At 42.2% G+C, this 22,661-nt stretch overlaps 3 protein-coding genes across 6 annotated transcripts; 1 reads left to right on the top strand and 2 right to left on the bottom strand.

The window, feature by feature from the left end:
• Window positions 1-19: 19 nt before the first annotated feature.
• rnaset2l (ribonuclease T2, like) lies at window positions 20-4,812 on the bottom strand. Of its 2 annotated transcripts, none has more exons than XM_024444608.2 (10): window positions 4,679-4,812; window positions 4,221-4,324; window positions 3,830-3,887; window positions 3,680-3,747; window positions 3,472-3,529; window positions 3,322-3,389; window positions 1,347-1,460; window positions 1,179-1,227; window positions 722-802; window positions 20-431 (listed from the first exon to the last, which is right to left on the bottom strand). In XM_024444608.2, the coding sequence occupies exons 2-10, from the start codon at window positions 4,310-4,312 to the stop codon at window positions 234-236; spliced, it is 786 nt and encodes a 261-aa protein (XP_024300376.1). In that variant the 5' UTR covers window positions 4,313-4,324; window positions 4,679-4,812; the 3' UTR covers window positions 20-233. The 2 variants fall into 2 exon arrangements, with proteins under 2 accessions (XP_024300376.1, XP_024300378.1); XM_024444610.2 differs by having other exon boundaries at window positions 3,680-3,738.
• Window positions 4,813-5,119: 307 nt separating this feature from the next.
• Window positions 5,120-8,256, top strand: LOC112266797 (cytochrome c oxidase subunit 7A2, mitochondrial). Of its 2 annotated transcripts, none has more exons than XM_024444615.2 (4): window positions 5,120-5,265; window positions 7,382-7,468; window positions 7,899-7,983; window positions 8,095-8,256. In XM_024444615.2, exons 1-4 carry the CDS (start codon window positions 5,251-5,253, stop codon window positions 8,148-8,150), a joined length of 243 nt encoding a protein of 80 aa, XP_024300383.1. In that variant the 5' UTR covers window positions 5,120-5,250; the 3' UTR covers window positions 8,151-8,256. The 2 variants fall into 2 exon arrangements, with proteins under 2 accessions (XP_024300383.1, XP_024300381.1); XM_024444613.2 differs by having other exon boundaries at window positions 5,160-5,265; window positions 7,343-7,468.
• A 304-nt stretch (window positions 8,257-8,560) lies between these two features.
• On the bottom strand, window positions 8,561-11,914 carry LOC112266796 (calcineurin B homologous protein 2). Of its 2 annotated transcripts, none has more exons than XM_024444611.2 (7): window positions 11,614-11,914; window positions 10,922-10,994; window positions 10,734-10,814; window positions 10,324-10,448; window positions 10,155-10,216; window positions 9,662-9,784; window positions 8,561-9,401 (listed from the first exon to the last, which is right to left on the bottom strand). In XM_024444611.2, exons 1-7 carry the CDS (start codon window positions 11,678-11,680, stop codon window positions 9,348-9,350), a joined length of 585 nt encoding a protein of 194 aa, XP_024300379.1. In that variant the 5' UTR covers window positions 11,681-11,914; the 3' UTR covers window positions 8,561-9,347. The 2 variants fall into 2 exon arrangements, with proteins under 2 accessions (XP_024300379.1, XP_024300380.1); XM_024444612.2 differs by lacking the exon at window positions 11,614-11,914 and adding an exon at window positions 11,093-11,545.
• Between the last annotated feature and the right edge of the window lie 10,747 nt (window positions 11,915-22,661).

Below are 22,661 nucleotides of genomic sequence, written 5' to 3'. Positions count from 1 at the left end.
TATATACACAACAATAAGGTGCTTTAAAATACTTGTTTATTTTGCCAACAAAATGTAGATTTGGACTCACCAAAAGCATGTTTGCAAAACAAAAATACTTAAAGGACATAAAGTGCCTGCGTATTACATGAGTGCCTTAATAAGATGTGAGCCCTGCAATTCAAGAACTTGCTTATCATTAGGTTAAGCCAGTAGGCATGGCAGCCCCGTCTGTGGTGAGGACAGACGTAACACTAGTCACATGGCTGGTGTGGGTGGTCGTGGTTTATAGGGAAGTAGAAGACAGGGGAGTCCTGTGGACAGGGGTGCCCAGGAAAGGTGTGCCAGAGCTGGGGAGGTACTGGTTCAGCTCCCTGGTCCTCTTTGTGATGACATCCAAGGGTGAGGTTTTGAGACAGAGGGATCTTCACCTGGACCAATACTTCTCGTCCCTGAGGGAAGTGATGGGAGATTCCATTTACATGCCCACAAATAAACTGTTTCTCTACATCTGCAAAATCTTGGAAGCATCAGTGCCACTGCCAGATTACACCAAAGGCAAGAACTCTCAAGTGGTGATAATGTGTGGTTTGGTACAATACTACAGTGACTAGCTTGGTCACAGATTTGTTTTGCACTTGCCTACCCCAGTTTGGCATGACACTAAGTGACAAGGAACTGGCATGATGGAGCAGACAGACAGGCACTCAGGCTAGGGATTCTTACCTAGCTGTTAGCTTACCTTTTCATCATTTATACACTGAATCTGGACATCGGGGTCATCTCCAATGACTGGGGCCAGAGCATGGTTGACTTTATCGTACTGAACAGATGGCAGAACAATGCAGTAACTGAATTCAAGTTTCATCCTACTTCCCCATGTAAACTTAAGTTCAATGTTCATTGCCTTTTTTGTCATAAATAGGAATTATTTGTCATGTTCTCAGGGTTTATGTTTCTGATCTCAACCAAACAAGTTCACGTAAGTGGTTCTATTTTATAAGATCCTACTGAAACCCATGCTGCAAAAAGACGAGATAATTTAATTATATCCATCAGATCCTTATTTGGATGCAGTGTCTCAGTCTACATCCAAATAATGGTACATGAAAAGCATTGTAATTTAGTTTCTGTAAACCCCACAATGCATGCCTATAGCTGTCTCTTAACCCTTCCCCAAGGTGATAGTGACTACCTACTGGATAAGACTGGTTACAAGAGGGCTTTATGCCTGCGTCCTCCAAGGCTCTGAATAATGGGTGGAGAACAGGTAGCTTAGCCAGGATAAAAGCCATCAACAGAGGTTTGACTATGTGTAATGGTGAAAGAGGCAGGTTAGGTATGTGAATGTGAACAGTGGGGCTGACCGGTCAATATCGAAGCGCCCGCGTAGTTTCAGACATATCTGGAAGTAACGCAAGGGAGAGTTCATGCCCTCCACACAAGCAGCACAAGAGCCATGTTTGATCCATTCATCTTTCCTGTTGGAGAAACACAGGGACATTCAGCTCTGCTATGCAGCTGTAACACAATTTTATTCTGTGAACCGGAATACAGTAATAACTTTTATTCTGTGGGGACCTCTGAACCTTTCCAGTCAATATAACAGAGAAAATAACCCCTTGACTTTTTCCACATTTTGTTACTTTACAGCCTCATTCTAAAATGGATCAAATTATTTCCCCCCTCTTCAATCAACTCACAATACCCGATAATGACAAAGCAAAAACATGATTTTAAGCAATTTTTTAAATGTAAAAAAAAGAAAAGAAAAATACCTTATTTAGATAAGTATTCAGACCTTTTGCTATGAGACTCGAAATTGAGCTGAGGTTCATCCTTGAGATGTTTCAACAACTTGATTGGAGTCCACGTGTGGTAAATTCAATTGATTGGACATGATTTGGAAAGACACACACCTGTCTATATAAGGTCCCACAGTTGACAGTGCATGTCAGAGCAAAAACCAAGCCATGAGGTCGAAGGAATTGTCCGTAGAGCTCCGAGACAGGATTGTGTCAAGGCACAGATCTGGGCAAGGGTACCAAAACATTTCTGCAGCATTGAAGGTCCCCAAGAACACAGTAGCCTCCATCATTTTTAAATTGAAGAAGTTTGGAACCACCAAGACTCTTCCTAGAGCTGGCCGCCCGGCCAAACTGATCAATCGAGTGAAAAGGGTCTTGGTCAAGGAGGTGACCAAGAACCCGATGGTCACTCTGACAGGGCTCCAGAGTTCCTCTGTGGAGATGGGAGAACTTTCCAGAAGGCCAACCATCTCTGCAGCACTCCACCAATCAGGGCTTTATGGTAGGTAGAGTGGTCAGACAAGCCACTAAAGGACTCAGACAATGATAAACAAGATTCTCTGATGATGAAACCAAGATAGAATTATTTGGCCTGAATGCCAAGCATCACATCTGGAGGAAACCTGGCACCATCCCTACGGTGAAGCATGGTGATGGCAGTATCATGCTGTGTGGATGTTTTTCAGGGACTGGGAGACTAGTCAGAATTGAGGGAAAGCTGAACAGAGCAAAGTACAGAGAGATCCTTGATGAAAACCTGCTCCAGAGTGCTCAGGACCTCAGACTGGGGTGAAGGTTCACCTTCCAACGGGACAATAACCCTGAGCACACAGCCAAGACAACGCAGGAGTGGCATCGGGACAAGTCTCTGAATGTCCTTGAGTGGCCCAGACAGTGCCTGGACCTGAACCGATTCAATATCTCTGGAGAGACCTGAAAATAGCTGTGCAGCGACACTCCCCATCCAACCTGACAGAAACTCCCCAAATACAGGTGTGCCAAGCCTGTAATGTCATATCTAAGAAGACTCGAATCTGTAATCGCTGCCAAAGGTGCTTCAGCCAAGTACTGAGTAAAGCGTCTGAATACTTATGTAAATGTTCCCCCCCAAAAATGTTTTAACACATTTGAAAAAATGTATAAATACCTGTTAGTGCTTTGTCATTATGGGATATTGTGTATAGATTGATGAGGGGGAAAAAACTATTTAATCAATTTTAGAATAAGGGTGTAACGTAACAAAATGTGGAAAAAGTGAAGGGTCTGAATCATTTCTGAATGCACTGTATATTAGAGATGGTGGAACAGGTAGTGTAAAGGTTGAAGAAACTAATTTGGGAAGTAGACCTTTTACCTGGGTTGGGGTCAATTCGAATTGAAGCCAGTCATTTCAGGAAGGAAACTGACATTCCAATTCAATAATTTAAAAAAAGGCCATCTCTTTTTTAACGACTTCTCGATAAACTGAAAAGGAGAATCTTTTTATGTGAAAAATGTACTTCCATTGAAAATTGACCCCCATCCTGCCTCTTACCAGAAGAGAAAACTGGATTGAGTCTTGAGTAGGGATGGCCAAAGTTGAGAGAGTTCAGGGTCCAGCTCCTGAAAGAAAGAGGAATGTCTTCTGAACACACAGATTCTTCATTGTCCTTCGATGGTGACTGTAACCAGAGACGAGTTTTACCTTGAGGTCAGAGTGGAATATTGGCCAGCAGCGACAACATGTATGAGCTTTCGAAGGCCTAGGTCAAAAATCGAAAAATGATCAGATATGAATTGTCATTCTCATTCAGTTTATTAAGGTCAGTCAAAAGGTTTTATTCTGATGGGGAATGACAAACATTAATGGGTAAATATAATTCATTTAAAACTCCAAACGTTTTTTTTTTTACCATAGTCCATGGATCGTCCATGTCTGGATGTTTGGAGGTATTCTGCACTGTGATGAATTCTTTAGACCCTGTGCAGAGTTAGAATAACAAGAATGGGTGATTGACGACGATGAGGATGAGGAAGTGCTATGGAGAAGTGGTTGAACTCACCAAACAGAAGCTCCCAGGCCACTGCAGAGTAAACTTCAAACACTGCCATGTACAGAACCTGGGAGAGATGGAAGGAGTCTGTATCCTCACGCCCAAGACTATTTAATATTTCAACATAACAGTACATCACACTCACGATAGAGGCACATTTAGGCTGGGTTTCTGTACAGCACTTTGCGACATCAACTGATGTAAGAAGGGCTTTATAAATTGATTTGATTGACATGCAACTATGCTTGTCCCAAAAGATAGTATTATAATCAAAAATAAACAATGTACTATAGAAGTTGAAAATAGCTAGACTTGAATGGAAAAGTCCAACTTCTGCACTTGATTGATCTACATTTCACCGTTGGATTGAAGTATTTACAACGCAAGATCCCAATCTTACTTTTCCTGCTGGTCTGCTGTCCAGTGGTCAGACTCCATGGTGACGGTAAGGACAGTCAGCAAGGCCACCATGAGCAGCACTGGTGAAAGCATATTGATGCTAGTCTAGGAGTGTGTGACATAAATATATTGGCTACAATTGCATGTGAAAAAAAGTGTGAAGTATGTTCTCATAAACATGAAAGAAACTGCAACCTCGTCAGTGCACAGCAATGTCATAACAAATGATGCGCTCACATCTTGTGTTAGACGCCAGTTGAAGAGGTATCGTACATTTCACAGGTGCATGCCTTACTGTTGAGTCAGGGCTTGTCTACACTTTGCTAAATCTTACTATCTTTGTTTACATCTCTAACGACAAACAAGTACAGCTAGAGCCATACACATATGACTATAAACACCAACAACATGTGCACAAACCCTGTAGAACAACTATAACAAATGTGTTTTGAGACTTACCAGAGAGAGTGACTGATCATGTGTGACTGATCTATAACGACAGTTCCCTGCTAATGAAAAATGCTAAACCAAAACTCTCTGTTTGCCTGATCTCATGAACACAGCTGGGGAGAGGTGAGACAACAGACTCGGTTCCTCTTTCTGAGGACCTCAACACAGAAATGAAACTAAGAGTGTCTAGTTTTGAGACTCTTTTAGAATATTATTCACACAACTGGAAGATGGACGGTGTGCACTGGAAGCAATACATTAGAATGATGCAAATACAAGAATGAGATCACCTAAGTACAAACTGTCAATGAGCAGCATACATTTTCCCCGTACAGAATTTCATTTGAATTCAAATAAACATCTGTATATTTAATGATGTGTGAGAGCAGAAATCAATGTGAACAACGGCTACCAAAGAAGCAATTGTAGACCATTGGAGGGAAGGCTTGAGCAGAGTTTGGTCTCTCCTGGTGACCATAGTTTGGCTCACATTCAGAAATGCTGCAATATGTGACTGCGCCCTTGAACAGGCCGCGGCTAGACAAGCAGCAAGAGGCTTCACACTGAGTACAACCTCCACCATGAATCGCCTACTGGTAAAAAAAATATTTGTTTTCTCTCCAAATGTTTCTGTTTTCTCTGCTGCCAGTAGTAATCTGAATCATGTAAAGAGTTAAAATATTATTAATAGATTCTTGGATCTTATTTGGAAAGAGAAGTACAGTTGGACTGACCTTTGTACCACCTTTTATTAATGTGGAGAGTAGAAGGCAAAATTTGCAGTGATATCTGTCTTCCTGATTACTTGTTGCTAAGTATCAAATGAATAAATACATTCCAGTATGTGTGGGGGGATAAGTTAGACGGGCTATGGCCTCAAATAACCTGTTGCAGGCCTCGTCTCTGCCCCGGTGGTCGACTGAGAGTCAGGCCAGCATATAAGCCACTTTAGATAGTAAAACAAGAAGGGTGGTCCCAGGAGATTCTGACGACATTCTAGAGAAATGCAGTTACAGAGACACATTAATATCTGTCTAGATGATCTCTCTGTGAGGTCGTATTGGACTCATATTGTCATTCAGATGAAAATGTAATGCAAAACTGGGTCTTATTGATCTTTTAAAATGTGTAGTTTACAAGCTCCTACTGAGAGGTCATATCGTTTCAATTACGTCCCTCTCACTTCTCGGTGAGGTGGGAAAATGCGATGGTATATTATACTTGTATATTGTTATTGATTCACATTTCCTCTATCGGTCCTTTATGATTTCTCTAAGCAAACTGTGCCGTGTCCACAAATAGCTTCCACATACGTACGCACACACGTATACACACACACACATGGAATTCAGTCCAAGGGGAAGGGTTTAATGTTCTTCTCTCCCTCCAAAATATGTAATCTAATTGGTTTAGGTCACAGGTTGAGTGGCAGTCATTGGCTAGCGGCAATGCCAGTTCTCGCCCCCTGGTTCAGGCCTCCAATTTGACCTTGGTAGATATTACACGGTGGAACCAGTTCTCTTAAAGGGACAGAACCCAAGTCAACACAAGTATATGAAATGGTCTTCAATGAAATGAAAAGGTTTTGCCTGTGATAGGAAAAAGTCGTAAGAGATTGACCTCACAGAGAATGTTGACGTGATACAAAGACCAATAGATTAAAAACTTCAAAAGAGGCCCCCCCGGTGGCGCAGTGGTCGAAGGCACTGCATCGCAGTGTTAGCTGTGCCACCAGAGACTCTGGATTTGAGCCCAGGCTCGAAATAGTCCTGTTATAAGGAATGAACATAATGGGTCAGAACAAATGGTATGGGTTGACCCTGATTTTCAACTGTTTATCTAATTGACAATAATGGTTAAATACCGGTTTGCACTCGACAGTGTCCTTTTACAGAATATCGGTCTGATTTCATATTTCATTAGGTGTGACAGATTATCCGTCAAAGGAAGTTGAATCTCTGCCTGGTTTAATCTCTGCCTGAGAAGGCTTTCGGTTGGTTTTTATATCTTGGAGGATGTTGATTTAATCTAGCATATTTGATGTGACAACCCAGCTGTCTTTGATACTAGCATCACTTTGGATGGAAAGCGTATCTACGATTGCCAAAATTGTATATTCACTCAGAAGGTCTAAAACATAGTGAAGAAGGTGATACACATTTCAAAGTCTGTGTAATTTCCCCCCTGCATGCTGTTGAAAGAAAAAGGAATGTTTGCGACTGTCTCATTTTTTGGGGTGTATGCAAACCACTCAAAATGTCTACAACAGTTAGAAGGGGGTACTTCCTCTCATGACCAAGACTGTATACAATAGCAGTTGTTGTCATGACGAACACTATTTCAACGGAGAGGGAACTAAGAGTAACCCAAAGAGTATTCCATAGCTCTTTCCTCATACAAGAAACAACAGGCTAGTATCACATCCCTCTAAAAGTGAAAGTAAAAAAACAGGTGTTGAATCGAAAAGGTAAATGCCACCCTATGTTATCTTATTATCAAATGATTTAATATACTGGAAACCCTATGAAAACAGCACCTAGCCTCAGCCGCTCAGTCAGCATGTCCCATCAAGAATTCAACCAATTTATTTTGCACATTTGGCCGTAAGGGATGCAAAGGTATGTTTTGGTATAAACCCTGTATTTTCAATCTAGCTTTCCTTTGCTGGCACAGAGTAACATGGGTGATTTTGTGACTGTGGGATCCTTTCAGAAGCTACCCCGGCTGGCTACCAGCGCCTTCAGCACAACAACCAAACAGATGAAGAACAAGGTGCCAGATCATCAGAAGCTATTCCAGGTGAGCATGACATCATTAGGACACATGGATGAGAAACAATCCCAAACTAAGAAAACAAGAGGTGTCTTAACAACAGTGGATTTTAGATGTTTTTTGGCAGTCAACAAGATGTTATTTTGGCAGCAGACAAAAGTAATCTTTATCACAACGTTCATCAATGTCTGCAGAACATGTTTAATCAAGTACTTTAGAGCAACATTGACCTGATTGGGATCTACTGTATGTGTCATGTTGCAAGATTGATGAATTGCCACCATTGTTGGGTGGCACCTCAGAGGGGATAGTTGTTCTGTTCTTCAGATTAATGGTCTGGAATGCAATTCAGTCTGGTTTTATCATCACATATCACAAAGTCATTTTTGGCTTACAATAAAAGCCTCCAATGATTCATGATCATGAATAGGTATTTGAACCCTGACTTCGGTTGTAGGCGGACAACGGCTTGCCAGTCCACATCAAGGGAGGGACCACTGATGTCCTTCTCTACCGTCTAACAATGTCCATCACCCTCGCAGGTACCTGTTACATTCCTCCATTAACGCACTCTGTACATGTGGAGTATTGGGGTGCTGGTTTTCTATGCCGTATCACATGTTCTAATCATTGTGTCTTTCTGTTCTATTTAGGCACCGGATACTGCTTATTCTGGATTCTATGTGCCTGTCAGCCTAAGGGCAAATGAGGAAGCCCTGCTAATGCATGTGTTTATTGTTTAAATCAATTCCACTTTATGAACTTCTTCTAATGTCATGGTACAATTTCTGTACAGAATAAATCTCTCCATTATGCCTCTGTCTCAAGGCAAGCCTGAATGTCAGTGTGTAAATGTAAACCACTTCTGAAATATTTCCCTCTTATCGTCCATGTGTTAATTCACTTAACCTCAGTGAAAATATCGATTCCTGCCACTTCTGTGTTCAATCAGAGAAATTAAGGAACATTTCACATGGAACAAGCTTTGGAAATATCCCTGTGTTATTTGGCCGTAGATAGCAACAAGCGGCGTGGCTATTTGAATCAGTAACATCAAAAAGCTAAATGTACTGATACTTGAAATATGAAAATCGGTTGCAAAAAAATACTCCACACAAATACCAACAGGGTTATTTAATTAAGATTCCATGTTTCTGACAACAACAAAAAAGCATAGATTTGAGAAATACATTTGGCACACATTAGTTCAATGCTATCCAGTCAGTCACAAAACAGACCCTTTCTTTACTCTGGCTCAAAATGTAGACATTCGATTTGTTGTACTGTTATTCTCTCTAAATCAAATCTATTGAATCACAATTATAGCCAAGCTTGAGCTTTCATGGGCTTTTCTCCCCATGAGCAACTCAATAAATGAATGATATCATTTACACAAATATTTATTTGTAGAAATATTGTATCCCTTTCATAGTTCACATGTTCTGTGTAATTAGACAACGGCTGCTACATCTAGAGACTTATTGCAGTCAATTCTTACTTACAAGGAAAAGTGAACTTCAAGTATCGGCTTCCCTTCATAAAAGCTTATGTTTGCCCTTGTAAAAACGAACCCAATTGAAAATGTAGGTTCTGCAACAACTACAAAAAAAATATTAAATTACATTTGACTGTATTATATAAAAGCAGTTACTACGTAATTATACATTAGTCCTATGCAGTTATACGTTGGAACATGATCCCCATATGCCAGTATACAGTAAACATATGAAGTCACAGCATATTTGTCAGTTATTTAAGGTATTTAGTGTTAATCATCCAGTTAAAAGAATCAGTAATGTCGTCATATTTCCCTGCAGGAGCCTTGTTTTTACCACGGAGGGATGAGTAGACACAAAGTGGCCTACATCTCTGGGAACGGTCACTTGACCCAGTGCAACCACTCTAGCTAGCGCAGGAAGCGAATGCTCATCTTGTGGTCGATGTTTACCTTCTCCAGGGACTGTAGGGAAAAAGAAAAGCCAAAGTTAGACCGACGAATAGTGGAATTGGTATATTACAACACAATCAAATACAGCACATGCAGCCACTGAATATGAGAGGATAAGGCAAAAATACTGTCATCGTACAATGTACAGTATGCTGTTTGACTACAGCAATGGCCAACATCATTTTCTATGTGGTTGACTTAGTATTCTGGGTGCACTGTGCTGCAATGGGCCCATGTTGATATGTCAGTCTTCGAGCTCTACCCAGTGGTACCTTGCGGAACTCCTCAAAAGAGATGGCATCGTCCTTGTCCAGGTCAGCCTCCTGGATGGTGCGGTCGGCGATGCTCTCGAGCTGCTCCTCCGTCACCTGCATCTCCAGCATGGACCGCAGCACCTGTCAATCACCCTCAGCTGTCAATCACATCCCAAACCCATTGGAGAATGGGCTTCATTCTATAGGGCCCTCAAATTCAAATCCCGACCTTGAAGCTAGTTCCACTTCTTGTTTTGTTGTTCCCCTCTAATCAGGGACTGATTTAGACCTGGAACACCAGGTGGGTGCAATTAATTATCAGGTAGAACAGAAAACCAGCAGGCTCCGGACCTCGTAGGGTAAGATTTGAATACCTCTGGTATAGGGTATAGTCATTCTAGCCATCAATTGCAGGGGCATACCAGACCTGGTTTGGTATGAGAAAAAATTTGCATCACTAACTTATTGGTGGTATATTGTGTTGTCAGTTAAGCCAACAGTTATTACAGACCTGTAGAAGCTCTGCTCTGGAGATTTTGCCATCCTTGTCCTGGTCATACAGTTGGAAAGCAACTGAAAGGAAAGAGATAAATCAGGGCAGAACGGACTGAGTTGAATTTGACTGCTAAAATCTATTTTGAGGTAACCACGAAAAAATATATATCTGCCAGAGGACTCACACTTGAGTTTACTGGTCCTACTGTTGACAGGTTCAGGCATACTGGGATCTTTGGGATGTTTTTTGTCCGCAGGCCGGAAGTGGGCCAGGATCCTCACAAAGGAGTGGAAGTCCACCGTTTCCTGTCTGAGAGATATTCTTTTAATACCAGAACCCGCTTACATTCCAAAAGTACAGGGTACATGGACATTTTATAAAAAATAAAACAGAAATTGGTGCACAGAATCAACTGAACTTGAATAAATATTTAATCTTGTGGATTGTGCTCTCTGTTGTTTTAAGGAGACCTAGAAAAATAATGGACTTTTTTATTACAGCGAAAATTAACATTAACCTTTACCTTACCATTTCATTGGTGAGGTTATCAAGTCAGTAACGTTACTCAAACATGTAAGAAATGTTGTTCTGTACCCTGGAGAGAAGAAAGCCCCAATGATCCGATCCCCAATGGGGTTCATCGCCAACCTATTAATGGCTCCAAAATCCTGTGGGCTTCACAGTAATGGGGATAAAACAAAGACAATATATCCAGACATAAGTTATTCTGAAATGCACTGTTTCAGTCAACTCCATAAAACTGACATGATTCCACCACTTACCGGAGATGACCTGTCTTCTCCTTGTCCAATGCTTCGAAACGGTCATAAAGTCGAACAATGTGTGCAGGGGTGACTATGATAAAGAGAAAACAAGAGAACCATAGATTCATGCTATTAGTAATGGGGCAGGACAGTGGCACACCAAATAATTTAATCAATATATGCACTAACCATATAGAGGCCAGTTCATTGCTCTGGATACCACTCAAGCAAACACTCCATGAATTATTCAAGCATTTATAAAAGTAGCCTAAAGGCCAAATTATTAATTTACCCACAACTTCTCAAGGCCACATGTATATATCAATATAACTCTCTGTTCAAAGCTTAGACATCCAATACTGTATTTGGTTGGGTAAGACGCATGCGTATTTTGATCAGCCAAAGTTGCGCGCGCAATTTGCGCACCTGTCAAACATCAATCTTATGGTTGCAAAAGCGATTATTAATTTGCACACATTTCAACATATCTGCGCTTTCAAACTTTGATGAAAAAATATAACAAAGGCAAAAGAAAAGCTGGGCTCCATACAGCTGTCACAATAACATCTATAATGACATCCGTTATACGCCTACTCAAAGATTTGTCTTCGAATTTGGCATAAACTATGAAGTCATTGTATAATCATGACAATCTCAATACAATTTTTTATAGTAGCCTAAATTACAGTCCTGCCCGCCGGAGAACTTACAACCCGTTTCTTGCATTAATTCTTCGACGTTTGGAATTTTTGACAGGGTGGAGTTTGTCGAGCCCATTTCCACAGGAAAAAAACAATAACATCTGTTTCACTCGATAAATAAACGTCAGGTCCGGGAACTTCAGAATTTCCCATTAACTTCCCATTGCCTGTTGTTTAGAAATGATAAACGAATGTAGCTATGAAACAAACTTTAGTATCCTCGGCAAGGGTTTATTGAACGTCAAGTCAGGCAGTTCAGGGCTAATGACAGACATATCTACCCAACGGCAGTTAAACCAAGGGGTCCAAATGACCAATGGGGTCGTGACTTATATGTTTTCAAGAACACACATTCAAAGTCTGTTCCTACAACAGATCTCCAAGAATGATATGGAATTTTATCAATAGCCTGGATTTACTATCCAACATGGATAGCATTATATATAGCAAAGTGTATCTTTGATTAATATATTTGCATTATAGCTATGTATTTTAAACATAACCTTTATTTAACTAGGCAAATCAGTTAAGAACAAATCCTTTGTTCTTGGCCAATTGTGGCCAACTGTGCACCACCCTATGGGACTCCCAATCATAGCCATATGATACAGCCTGGATTAAAACTAGGGAGTGTAGTGATGCCGCCTTCACTGCGATGCAGCACATTAGACAGCTGCGCCACTCGGGAGTCCTTAAATCATCCCTAATAGCTTGCTACCTACACTAATCCATTACATAATGTAATCTTTAACCTAATGATTATAATAGGCTACTAGCCTGTATGCTCCTGAGTAGCCTGACCATCACTATGCTGTCCAATGTATTACATGCAAATCAAACATGCTTTGCAGAAGTTGTTATAGTGGTCCTTTGACACTAGATGGCACCATCCCTTTCAGATAGCAAGGAAACAGAGGCTACTACTTAGGTGGACAATGTGTGCATTGTGAGTAGTCTAGTTATAGTATGGGTCAGCTCTGACCGTTATCAGCTATCAGTTGGAAAACTGGTTTGTGTATCATGAGTCAGTGAACTGCTCTGTATTTCCTGCATACTATTTTTCCAAAACCGTTATTAGATAATAGTCCATGGGACTCAAAAACGGTTCCTTCTGAATGAACCTGGTGCTATAAAATCCCGATCTATAATGTGGTTCAGAATGATTCATATTTATATAACTTCTAGGCAACAGGTTTCCACATCAACAAAATGAAGGGTCTTTCTCTTCATCAACAAAAACATACCATTTGTGCATCATGGATCCTTGCTCCCGAGTGGCGCAGCAGTCTAAGGCACTGCATCTCAGCGCTAGAGGTGTCACTACAGACCCTGGTTTGATTCCAGGCTGTATCCCAACTGGCCGTGATTGGGAGTCTCATAGGGCGGCGCACAATTGGCCCAGCGTCGTCTTGCCTAGTTCAATTAAGGGTCAATAAAAATAGCTGATCATTTGTTAGCAACGGTTTGAATTGGTTTTACATTACTGGCAGCTGTGATGCTTGCCTTGCTCATGTGTTTAAATAGCCCAAGTCTTGACTCATTCTCTTTGCTGACCTTTACGTTTGAACGATTAAAAGCATTTGTGGGCTCGAAAGATTGCTGCCAACAACAAGAACATTTTAGTAGGCCTACTCACACCAAATGTCAAGACTAATAGAAAAACAAACAAATCAATGTATTTTTTCTGTCCATAAACATCTATCGTAAATAAACATGTTTCCTTTGTAGCTGAATCATGTTTTTCTGGAAAAGAAAGGCATTTATAGGGCTGGATATGCAATGTGATGTGTCTCACATGAAATAGACATCAAATCCGTCCACTCCACTGCTGCTGTCATGCCCCAAAAATAGTTTGGTCTAATAATTCAGGTCACCTTCATTCAACCAAATAGTAGAGTAATAACACATGTAAATATGAGAGATGTAACCAGGACGACTGACAAGATGTGATTGTCAAGCCCAGGGCTCCATGCCAAGGCAGCCAGACAGAAAATACCTCAGCCCTCATGATCACACAAGTGCCAAAGAGAGACATTAGCAAGCTGCTCCCCATGTCTTGTTCTATCGTTAGTTGTTAACATAGACCATATGTGGCGAGTCACTCACTCAGGAGCCACAGCACTAAGACACACTGGATGGAGCTGGACATTCCTTCCATGTTGGAATGTACAGAGAGTTAGGAAGTAAGAGTGACAGAGTGGTCCAATCAGTGCTCTCCGCTCAGCGAGAGTGAGACAGCTAGTGTTTTTCTTCTCTTTTGTTCAATTCCTCATTGGTGGCAGAGGTGAACATGCAGGGTGGTTCACTAGATGTTAACACGTCTGTCTCCTCCAGACTAGACACACACGCACGCACGCACATACGCACACACATACGCACAAAGAAGAAGTCAGACTCAAATTTAGCACAGTGTATAACATGTAACACATATAACATGCCTCAGATTGAGTCCTGGGCTTATAAAAATGCTTATTATTATTGTTACACAAGTAAGCAGCTTCTACATATGGCAGGCTCTTCATTTTTAAGAGCTGGAATTTTTCCCAGATAACATCTCCTTTTTCACCACTTACAGTTTGTTTATCTTAATGGAGACCAGTAAGTCAGAGCCCCCATTACTTTTTTCAGATGTTGAACTATGTACAGTAATAAATCAAGGGTATTTCAAACGGCCAAAGGAGTGAGTTGCCTTCAGTATAACTTTGCAGAATCAAGAAAAGTAGTGTTGACCTAGCTGTAGTACAGTAAACTGAGCAGTCTGGACTCTTGACAGGCATGCGTTGTTCTGTGCCGATAGTCGTTCACCACCATAGATAAAGTATTTATAGATTCTTTCACAATGTTTATTCTATGATAGGAGATGATTCCATGTTTGTCTTTCATTTCTGTTCTATATTTCTTCTTTCCTATAATCCACACCTTTTGAATCTCACTTTCTGATTACCAGCCAGCGAAGTGAAACTATCTCGGCTCTTAGGTTCCGTTTCATGACATGTGCCACGGGTCACTGACAAGGTGACACATTAACAAAAAGATTCAAATTTATTCCAGCCGACTATAAGTCACCCATGGGGAACTTTGTTTGGCCATTTGTTGTGTTTAACCTTCAAATTAATTAAGATGAATGGCTCTTTAATGGGCAAGGAATAACCGGCTTTGACTGGAACTTCTAACTGCAGAGAACAGATTAACAGAAGAAGAGAGCCGTGAAAAAATTAAAAGATAAAAGAGGACTGAGGAAAGCCCACCTCTCTCTTTTTGAGTAATTTCCACAAACGTTCTATCGGGGCGGTTTTGTCCTTGGTGCCACAAACAATGAAAGTGAAAGCATGTCAGAGACTTGGTTGGGCAGTGTGCCAATTGGGTGAGAATGAAGCTTTGCTGGCTATTTGAACTTTGACCCCTGCTCTGCCATGGATGATAAAAGACTTGTAAACACCATCCCCAGTCTGAGTGAATGGGAAGGTCAACTGTGTTCCATTCATCTCAAACTAAAGGCACCACAGGCAGAGAGCCCTTTCAGTCTGTCTGAACTGGAAAACTACAACATTTTCAATTGCCCTGTATGTCATGGCAGGTTAAGCATAGAAATTATGTTATGTTACTTTAAAAAAACAGGAAGCGCAGTTCAACGTTTAGTGTCATTCCAGGTTGTCAGCCAGTTGTCTTCTTCACACCCCCTGCATTTCCTGAGAATTCAATAACAATGAGAAAAATACCTCACAGTTAAAAATCAATATGTCTAAATGATAGGCTGCCCTTTGATTAGCCAAAATAAATGGCCAAAATTAATATGGGTAAATAATAATGCATCATGCAAGAGGATGGCACTCCACCAGGGTGCTCCACATCCTTTCCCTCTGTTGGTGGTCCTCGCTGGCGCCCTCACACGTCTAGGCGCCATCCTTGGCCAACTCCCGCCATGCAACTTGAGCAGGGGACACCCGCTACGTCTCAAGTATGCTCAGCCGCAAACTGGGTCAATTAACCTTGGCTGGAGAGGGAGTCTGTTGGCCTGTCTGTCTCCCCCCTCATCTGTGCGGCTGAGACTGGGGCTGCGTGGGGGAGTGACTTGGAGCTGAGGAAGGGGTGTCCTGCTGGGCTGGGGCAGGCTGATAATGAAGGGAGAACATTCCGGGCCAGTGGAGTGCAGGAGAGACCAGACTCAATGCGACAGACACAGGAAATAACAGTGAGCGGGTGCCGCTCTGCTACAACTACCTATCTCCAAAACCTCACCTCAGACACATCAGTGCCTTGTCTAAACAAGATCCCCTTTTACTTTCTTTACTTGAGGCCACACTCTAAGGTCACCAGGATACAGAGCACACTCCAAGGCCACCAGGATATAGACCACACTCCAGGGCCACCAGGATACAGAGCACACTCCAAAACCACAACCATAACACACCATAAAGATCCACCAGCTTGTCTTGGGACAGCATGTCTAAACTACAATTTACAACAAACTAAATCCAAAACCCCATCCACCATCCTGAGGCCCATCAGACACCACCCTGTCCCCACAATGCACTGAGCAGTTCTGGCTAATTAATATTGCCATCCAGATGAAAGGGCAGCCATGGGAGGCACGAGTTGAGGCCGGGGGTTCCTGGGGATTGTAAGGAGACAACCCCCCCCGCCCCACCTCCCCCGGCTAATGATTAAGTTTTCATATAACAGAAGGGAGCTAAATGGAATGGTAGAGGGGCACTGAGGCCACCAGGTGTGAAGGGAGGTGGCTCTCCAGAACTCAGGACTGAGACCCTGGGTGTTGAACACTGTGGAAACCCTTTTAATCAAGACATGCCCTGGAGCATGGCCCATCTGTGACAGACAGGGCCCTCACTGAGGGGAGAGAGGAAGAGAGGAGAGGGAAGGAGAGGAGGAAAGAAGAGAGGAGGAGAAAAGGAAGAGAGAAAGGGGAGATGAGGAAAGGAGAAGAAAGGTGAGAGGAGAGGAGGCAAGGAGGAGAGGAGGAAAGTCCTTGAAGTGGTTGTGAGAGAGGCGCTGCTGGGGAGGGGGTTGGGCAGGGTTGCTTGTTTACACTAATTTCCCAGTTTGAAGAAGTTTCTCTCCCCTGTGCCAAATGATGGATTATAAAACGACTCCTCCTTCCTCAACACAAACGCACCTCAAAGTCAAAGTGCTTAACATAACTGTGATGGGTCCAAACCCAGCTACCCCCTCTCTGAGGGGACAGTTCAGTGCCAGGCTTAGATTCCTCTTCTCATTTGGAAGTTGGCGCTTAAAAAGTGTTAAAGAAACTGATGCATAATAGAGCTGAGGAGAGAACAATACGAAGCGGGCTCCTTGCTTGCCACGCTGACAGATGGCGGGGGAGAAGAACGTTTCTTGGAATAGGACCAGCTCTTAATTACTGAGCGTCTGAATGGAAGGCGCTCGGCTCATTAGCGAGGAGCAGGCTGACATGGACTCTCCCCGCGCTGCACTGGGGGCTGACAGCCCTGCCCTGACCCTAATTGCACAATTTGCTGGAACACTGTCACTGCCAACCCACCTCCCTTCCACCACACTGGCCTACTGCAGAACGGGAGGTGTGTGCTGGAAGATGGGTGGGTTTGGGGGTGATGGTGGTGGTGGTGGAGATGGGGGGGGCGTTGGAGTTACGCCCTTGTTTCCCCACAGGAATTTGGGTTCCAAATTAGTTACGTTTGGAACCCAATGGGAGAGACAGCAAAAGCTGTGTTGCTCCTATAGTTTTGGTTCAGTCTGTTTAAACCAATCATTTATGCGCACATCATTGGTTTTACCACTAGCTAGCTTTCTGTGGCATGGGTTGTTCTCCACTAAAGGGCAAACTAGCGTGCAAAGCCCGTTTCCTTCTGATTTTCTAATCACTTAAATTGTTGTTGTGTGAATAATGTATTAGGCAGGAATGAAACAATCTTCAAAGAGAAGAAAGGCCACTGATCAGCATTGCATCATGTTTAACTTCACTGTAAAACGGCCTCAGACTTCCAGTGATCTATTTCATTCCAGACATTTCCGGTCTGCTTAGGCCCTTTTCCAAGTAAGCCCTCTACCATGGGCCAGATTGAATTACTAAGCTAATGATCTACTCATCCGTAACCACTATATATCTGAGTAAATAGCAACAGTTCTTCATCCAATACACGGACATTCCTTGCACTCCGGATCATTTCCCATGTCTGGGTTGCACCAAGTCCGCACAGTACTGATATTCATGTTTGTTGCTCTCATTTGGATGTCTCAACGTTTCTGTAAATGTTGACACATTCTCAAAGACAGGTCCCCAATGTGGCCGAAGAAGCCCCTACAATCCCGTCCACATCATTGGGTATTTTGTGCACCTAGCATGTGGCTGAGTTTAGATCTGATGTTGAGCAAAGTTATTTGTCCCTTGATCATAGTGCTGGGAAACCACAATGTTCCTTTGTAATGAGTCACACTGTGTATCTATCGTAAACTACACAGGTTTTTCCTGTTTGGGGCTTTTGGACACAATTAACATTGCTTCCACGTCATTTCAATGAATTTATGTTCAACCGATGTGGAACAGACGTTGGATTCACGTCTGTGCCCTGTGGGTGGTCACTGTATGTCAAAAACTTGGTCATGTATGTTACTTTTTAAATTTTTCTATGTGAAAAAATGCATTTACAGACACAACGTTTACCATCAAGTCTGGAAAAACCTATACTTCATTTTCAGCAAATATGTAAGCATCGACCAAGTAAACAGCGGAGTTAATGGCTTACAAATGGATGACAAAGGGGAAGTGTAGGTAGGCTTGCATGTACTAGGGTCTGGTTTCAATCCGTAGCACTGAAGAGCTGCTTTACAGGGTGATAAAAGTTAAAGGCAATGTTCCCGCGTTTAGCGGAGACCGCATTCACGGGTAAACGCTGCATGTGTCGGCTCAAATCTAAAAATGACTTTTTACATCTCAATAGGGCGCGAGCGCTGAACATCAGCGATACGGATTGAACCCAGCCGTAGGTCTTGATATTTTCTTGAGTTAGTGTATGTGAGTTTCTTATGATTAGGCATCTGACTTGAAGAGGTATACAGTCAGCCACGTCTAACAGTGGGGAGGCTACCGAAGCCACAGAAACGTACTTCCATAAAGAGGCATGAAAACATCTCTTCCTTTATCATCTACACATCAACCTATTTTTTTAAAAACAACCCACCTTTACGAGAGGGATATTCCAAGTCCTTTCAGATGAAACTGGTTTCTTTATGTAAACGTGCTCCAATCAGAGCTGTGGCTTACAATAAGTAGTAATTATGGGATATGGTAAGGAACCAAAAAACAAATGTGTTTGCAATGTCTCAGAAGACTAAACAATAACTTCCGGTTTAACTTCCTCTATGACTCGGTCAGCATTGACTCACCAGACTCTTTCCAGTCTAACAGTGGATGGGGGAAAGGAAGAAAGCCCAGGGCAACGGGTGTTAAAACGTTGCTAAAGTGGTGTTGTTGAGGGATGGTTGTCCTGAAGGAACATGTAACAGGACTGAAACTGAGACTCTCAGATTTCCTGCCAAGACTTCCTTCTCCTAGGAGAACTCAGATTGCTAAGATATTCTCATAACAAGTTGCTGAAGGAAACACACTTAACCTAGACCTAATGAATACATTTGGCTACATTAATAAGTAATGTTGTTCCACGTCTGTTTAGTTATGCCATATTATCGTTACCTATGGCACTGTGTAACTATTCAAGCATACCATAGGGATTTCATTGGACATTTAGTCCTACTAAAACAGGTATACAGTTGAAGTCGGAAGTTTACATACACTTAGGTTGGAGTCATTAAAACTCGTTTTTCTACCACTCCACAAATTTCTTGTTAACAAATTATTGTTTTGGCAAGTCGGTTAGGACTCTACTTTGTGCATGACACAATAACTTTTCCCAACAATTGTTTACAGACATATTATTTCAGTTGTAATTTGCTGTATCACAATTCCAGTGAGTCAGAAGTTTACATACACTAAGTTGACTGTGCCTTTAAACAGCTTGGAAAATTCCAGAAAATTAAGTCATGGCTATAGAAGCTTCTGATCGGCTAATTGACATGATTTGAGTCAATTGGAGGTGTACCTGTGGATGTATTTCAAGGCCTACCTTCAAACTCAGTGCCTCTTTGCTTGACATCATGGGAAAATAAAAAAAATAAAAACAATTGTAGACCTCCACAAGTCTGGTTCATCCTTGGGAGCAATTTCCAAACACCTGAAGGTACCACGTTCATCTGTACAAACAATAGTACGCAAGTATAAACACCATGGGACCAAGCAGGCGTCATACCGCTCAGGAGATCTCCTAGAGATCAACATACTTTGGTGCGAAAAGTGCAAACCAATCCCAGAACAACAGCAAAGGACCTTGTGAAGATGCTGGAGGAAACAGGTACAAGGTATCTATATCCACAGTAAAACGAGTCCTATATCGACATAATCTGAAAGGCCGCTCAGCAAGGAAGAAGCCACTGCTCCAAAACTACCATAAAAAAGCCAGACTACGTTATGCAACTGCACATGGGGACAAAGATTGTACTTTTTGGAGAAATGTCCTTAGGTCTGATGAAACAAAAACAGAACTGTTTGGCCATAATGACCATCGTTATGTTTGGAGGAAAAAGGGGGAGGCTTGCATCCCGAAGAACACCATCCCAACCGTGAAGCACAAGGGTGGCAGCATCATGTGGGTGTGCTTTGCTGCAGGAGGGACTGGTGCACTTCACAAAATAGATGGCATCATGAGGATGGAAAATTATGTGGATATATTGAAGCAACATCTCAAGACATCAGTCAGGAAGTTAATGCTTGGTCACAAATGAGTCTTCCAAATGGACAATGACCTCAAGCATACTTCCAAAGTTGTGGCAAAATGGCTTAAGGACAACAAAGTCAAGGTATTAGAGTGGCCATCACAAAGCCCTGACCTCTATCCTATAGAAAATGTGTTTGCAGAACTAAAAAAGCATGTGCGAGCAAAGAGGCCTAAAAACCTGACTCAGTTACCCCAGCTCTGTCAGGGGGAATGGGCCAAACTTCACCCAACTTATCGTGGGAAGCTTATGGAAGGCTACCTGAAACGTTTGACCCAAGTTAAACAATTTAAAGGCAATGCTACCAAATACTAATTGAGTGTATGTAAACTTCTGACCCACAGGGAATGTGATGAAAGAAATAAAAGCTGAAATAAATCATTCTCTCTACTATTATTCTGACATTTCTCATTCTTAAAATAAAGTGGTGATCCTAACTGACCTAAGACAGGGACTTTTTTACTAGGATTGAATGTCAGGAATTGTGAAAAACTGAGTTTATATGTATTTGTCTAAGGTGTATATAAACTTCCGACTTCTACTATGCAAAACAGTTATGCTAAGCTATAATCCTCTGCATCTCAGTTTCACTATGAGGCTGAATGTTTTCAGTGTGGCCACGGTATTTAACCTTTAATGTATATGTCATGTCATGTTTAATGGATATTTACAAGCACAGGGATACAGTGTCTTTGTCTCACATAAACGATTTCTGGATTTTTACCAAGTTATGAGTCAGCAACACATTACTTCCTGTTTTCTACAATAAGTTACAAATTTGCATTGTGATAAGATCTCCCCTCCCTTCCCTTTTCTGGGAAGACCCTTACAAGTATTGGATTTTCCAGCCACAATGTCAACATAAATGCCCTGCAAGCCGTCACAGTCATTAAACCACTATTAAAGCTATGTGGTGTACCAGATAGCTTTGAGGAAGCTTTGAGGAATATTTGAGGAATATTACAGTATGTTATTCTATTAATTATGTTTAACCACTAATAGATGTAAAATACCTGTTTTCACAACCTTTATGCTGTTTATTGACACGTAATATAATCAACCTTTCCCGACACTGCATAGAAAAAGGGAGCAGCGCTTGGTGTGCGATTTCTTCACTGTGACACCATGGTAAAGACAGAGATGGCCGCCTCGCTTCGCGTTCCTAGGAAACTATGCAGTTTTTGTTTTTTTACGTGTTATTTCTTACACTAGTACCCCAGGTCATCTTAGGTTTCATTACATACAGCCGAGAAGAACTACTGAATATAAGATCAGCGTCAACTCACCATCAGTACGACCAAGAATATGTTTTTCGCGATGCGGATCCTGTGTTCTGCCTTACAACCAGTGTAACGGAGTGGATCCTATGCAGCGACCCAAAAAAACGACTCAGAAAAAGAGGGAAACGAAGCGGTCTTCTGGTCAGACTCCGGAGACGGGCACATCGTGCACCACTCCCTAGCATTCTTCTCGCCAATGTCCAGTCTCTTGACAACAAGGTTGATGAAATCCGAGCAAGGGTAGCATTCCAGAGGGACATCAGAGACTGCAACGTTCTCTGCTTCACGGAAACATGGCTAACCGGAGAGATGCTATCCGAAGCGGTGCAGCCAGCAGGTTTCTCCACGCATCGCGCCGACATAAACGAACATCTTTCTGGTAAGAAGAGGGGCGGGGGCGTATGCCTTATGACTAACGTGACATGGTGTGATGACAGAAACATACAGGAACTCAAATCCTTCTGTTCACCTGATTTAGAATTCCTCACAATCAAATGTAGACCGCATTATCTACCAAGAGAATTCTCTTCGATTATAATCACAGCCGTATATATCCCCCCAAGCAGACACATCGATGGCTCTGAACGAACTTTATTTAACTCTCTGCAAACTGGAAACGATTTTTCCGGAGGCTGCATTCATTGTAGCTGGGGATTTTAACAAGGCTAATCTGAAAACAAGACTCCCTAAATTTTATCAGCATATCGATTGCGCAACCAGGGGTGGAAAGACCCTGGATCATTGTTACTCTAACTTCCGCGACGCATATAAGGCCCTGCCCCGCCCCCCTTTCGGAAAAGCTGACCACGACTCCATTTTGTTGATCCCTGCCTACAGACAGAAACTAAAACAAGAGGCTCCCACGCTGAGGTCTGTCCAATGCTGGTCCGACCAAGCTGACTCCACACTCCAAGACTGCTTCCATCACGTGGACTGGGAGATGTTTCGTAT

The sequence above is a fragment of the Oncorhynchus tshawytscha genome, linkage group LG14, assembly GCF_018296145.1.
Source record: "Oncorhynchus tshawytscha isolate Ot180627B linkage group LG14, Otsh_v2.0, whole genome shotgun sequence".
Taxonomy (NCBI): domain Eukaryota; kingdom Metazoa; phylum Chordata; class Actinopteri; order Salmoniformes; family Salmonidae; genus Oncorhynchus; species Oncorhynchus tshawytscha.
Note: the sequence above shows the minus strand (reverse complement) of the source record. Positions and strands in the feature narration are given on the sequence as shown.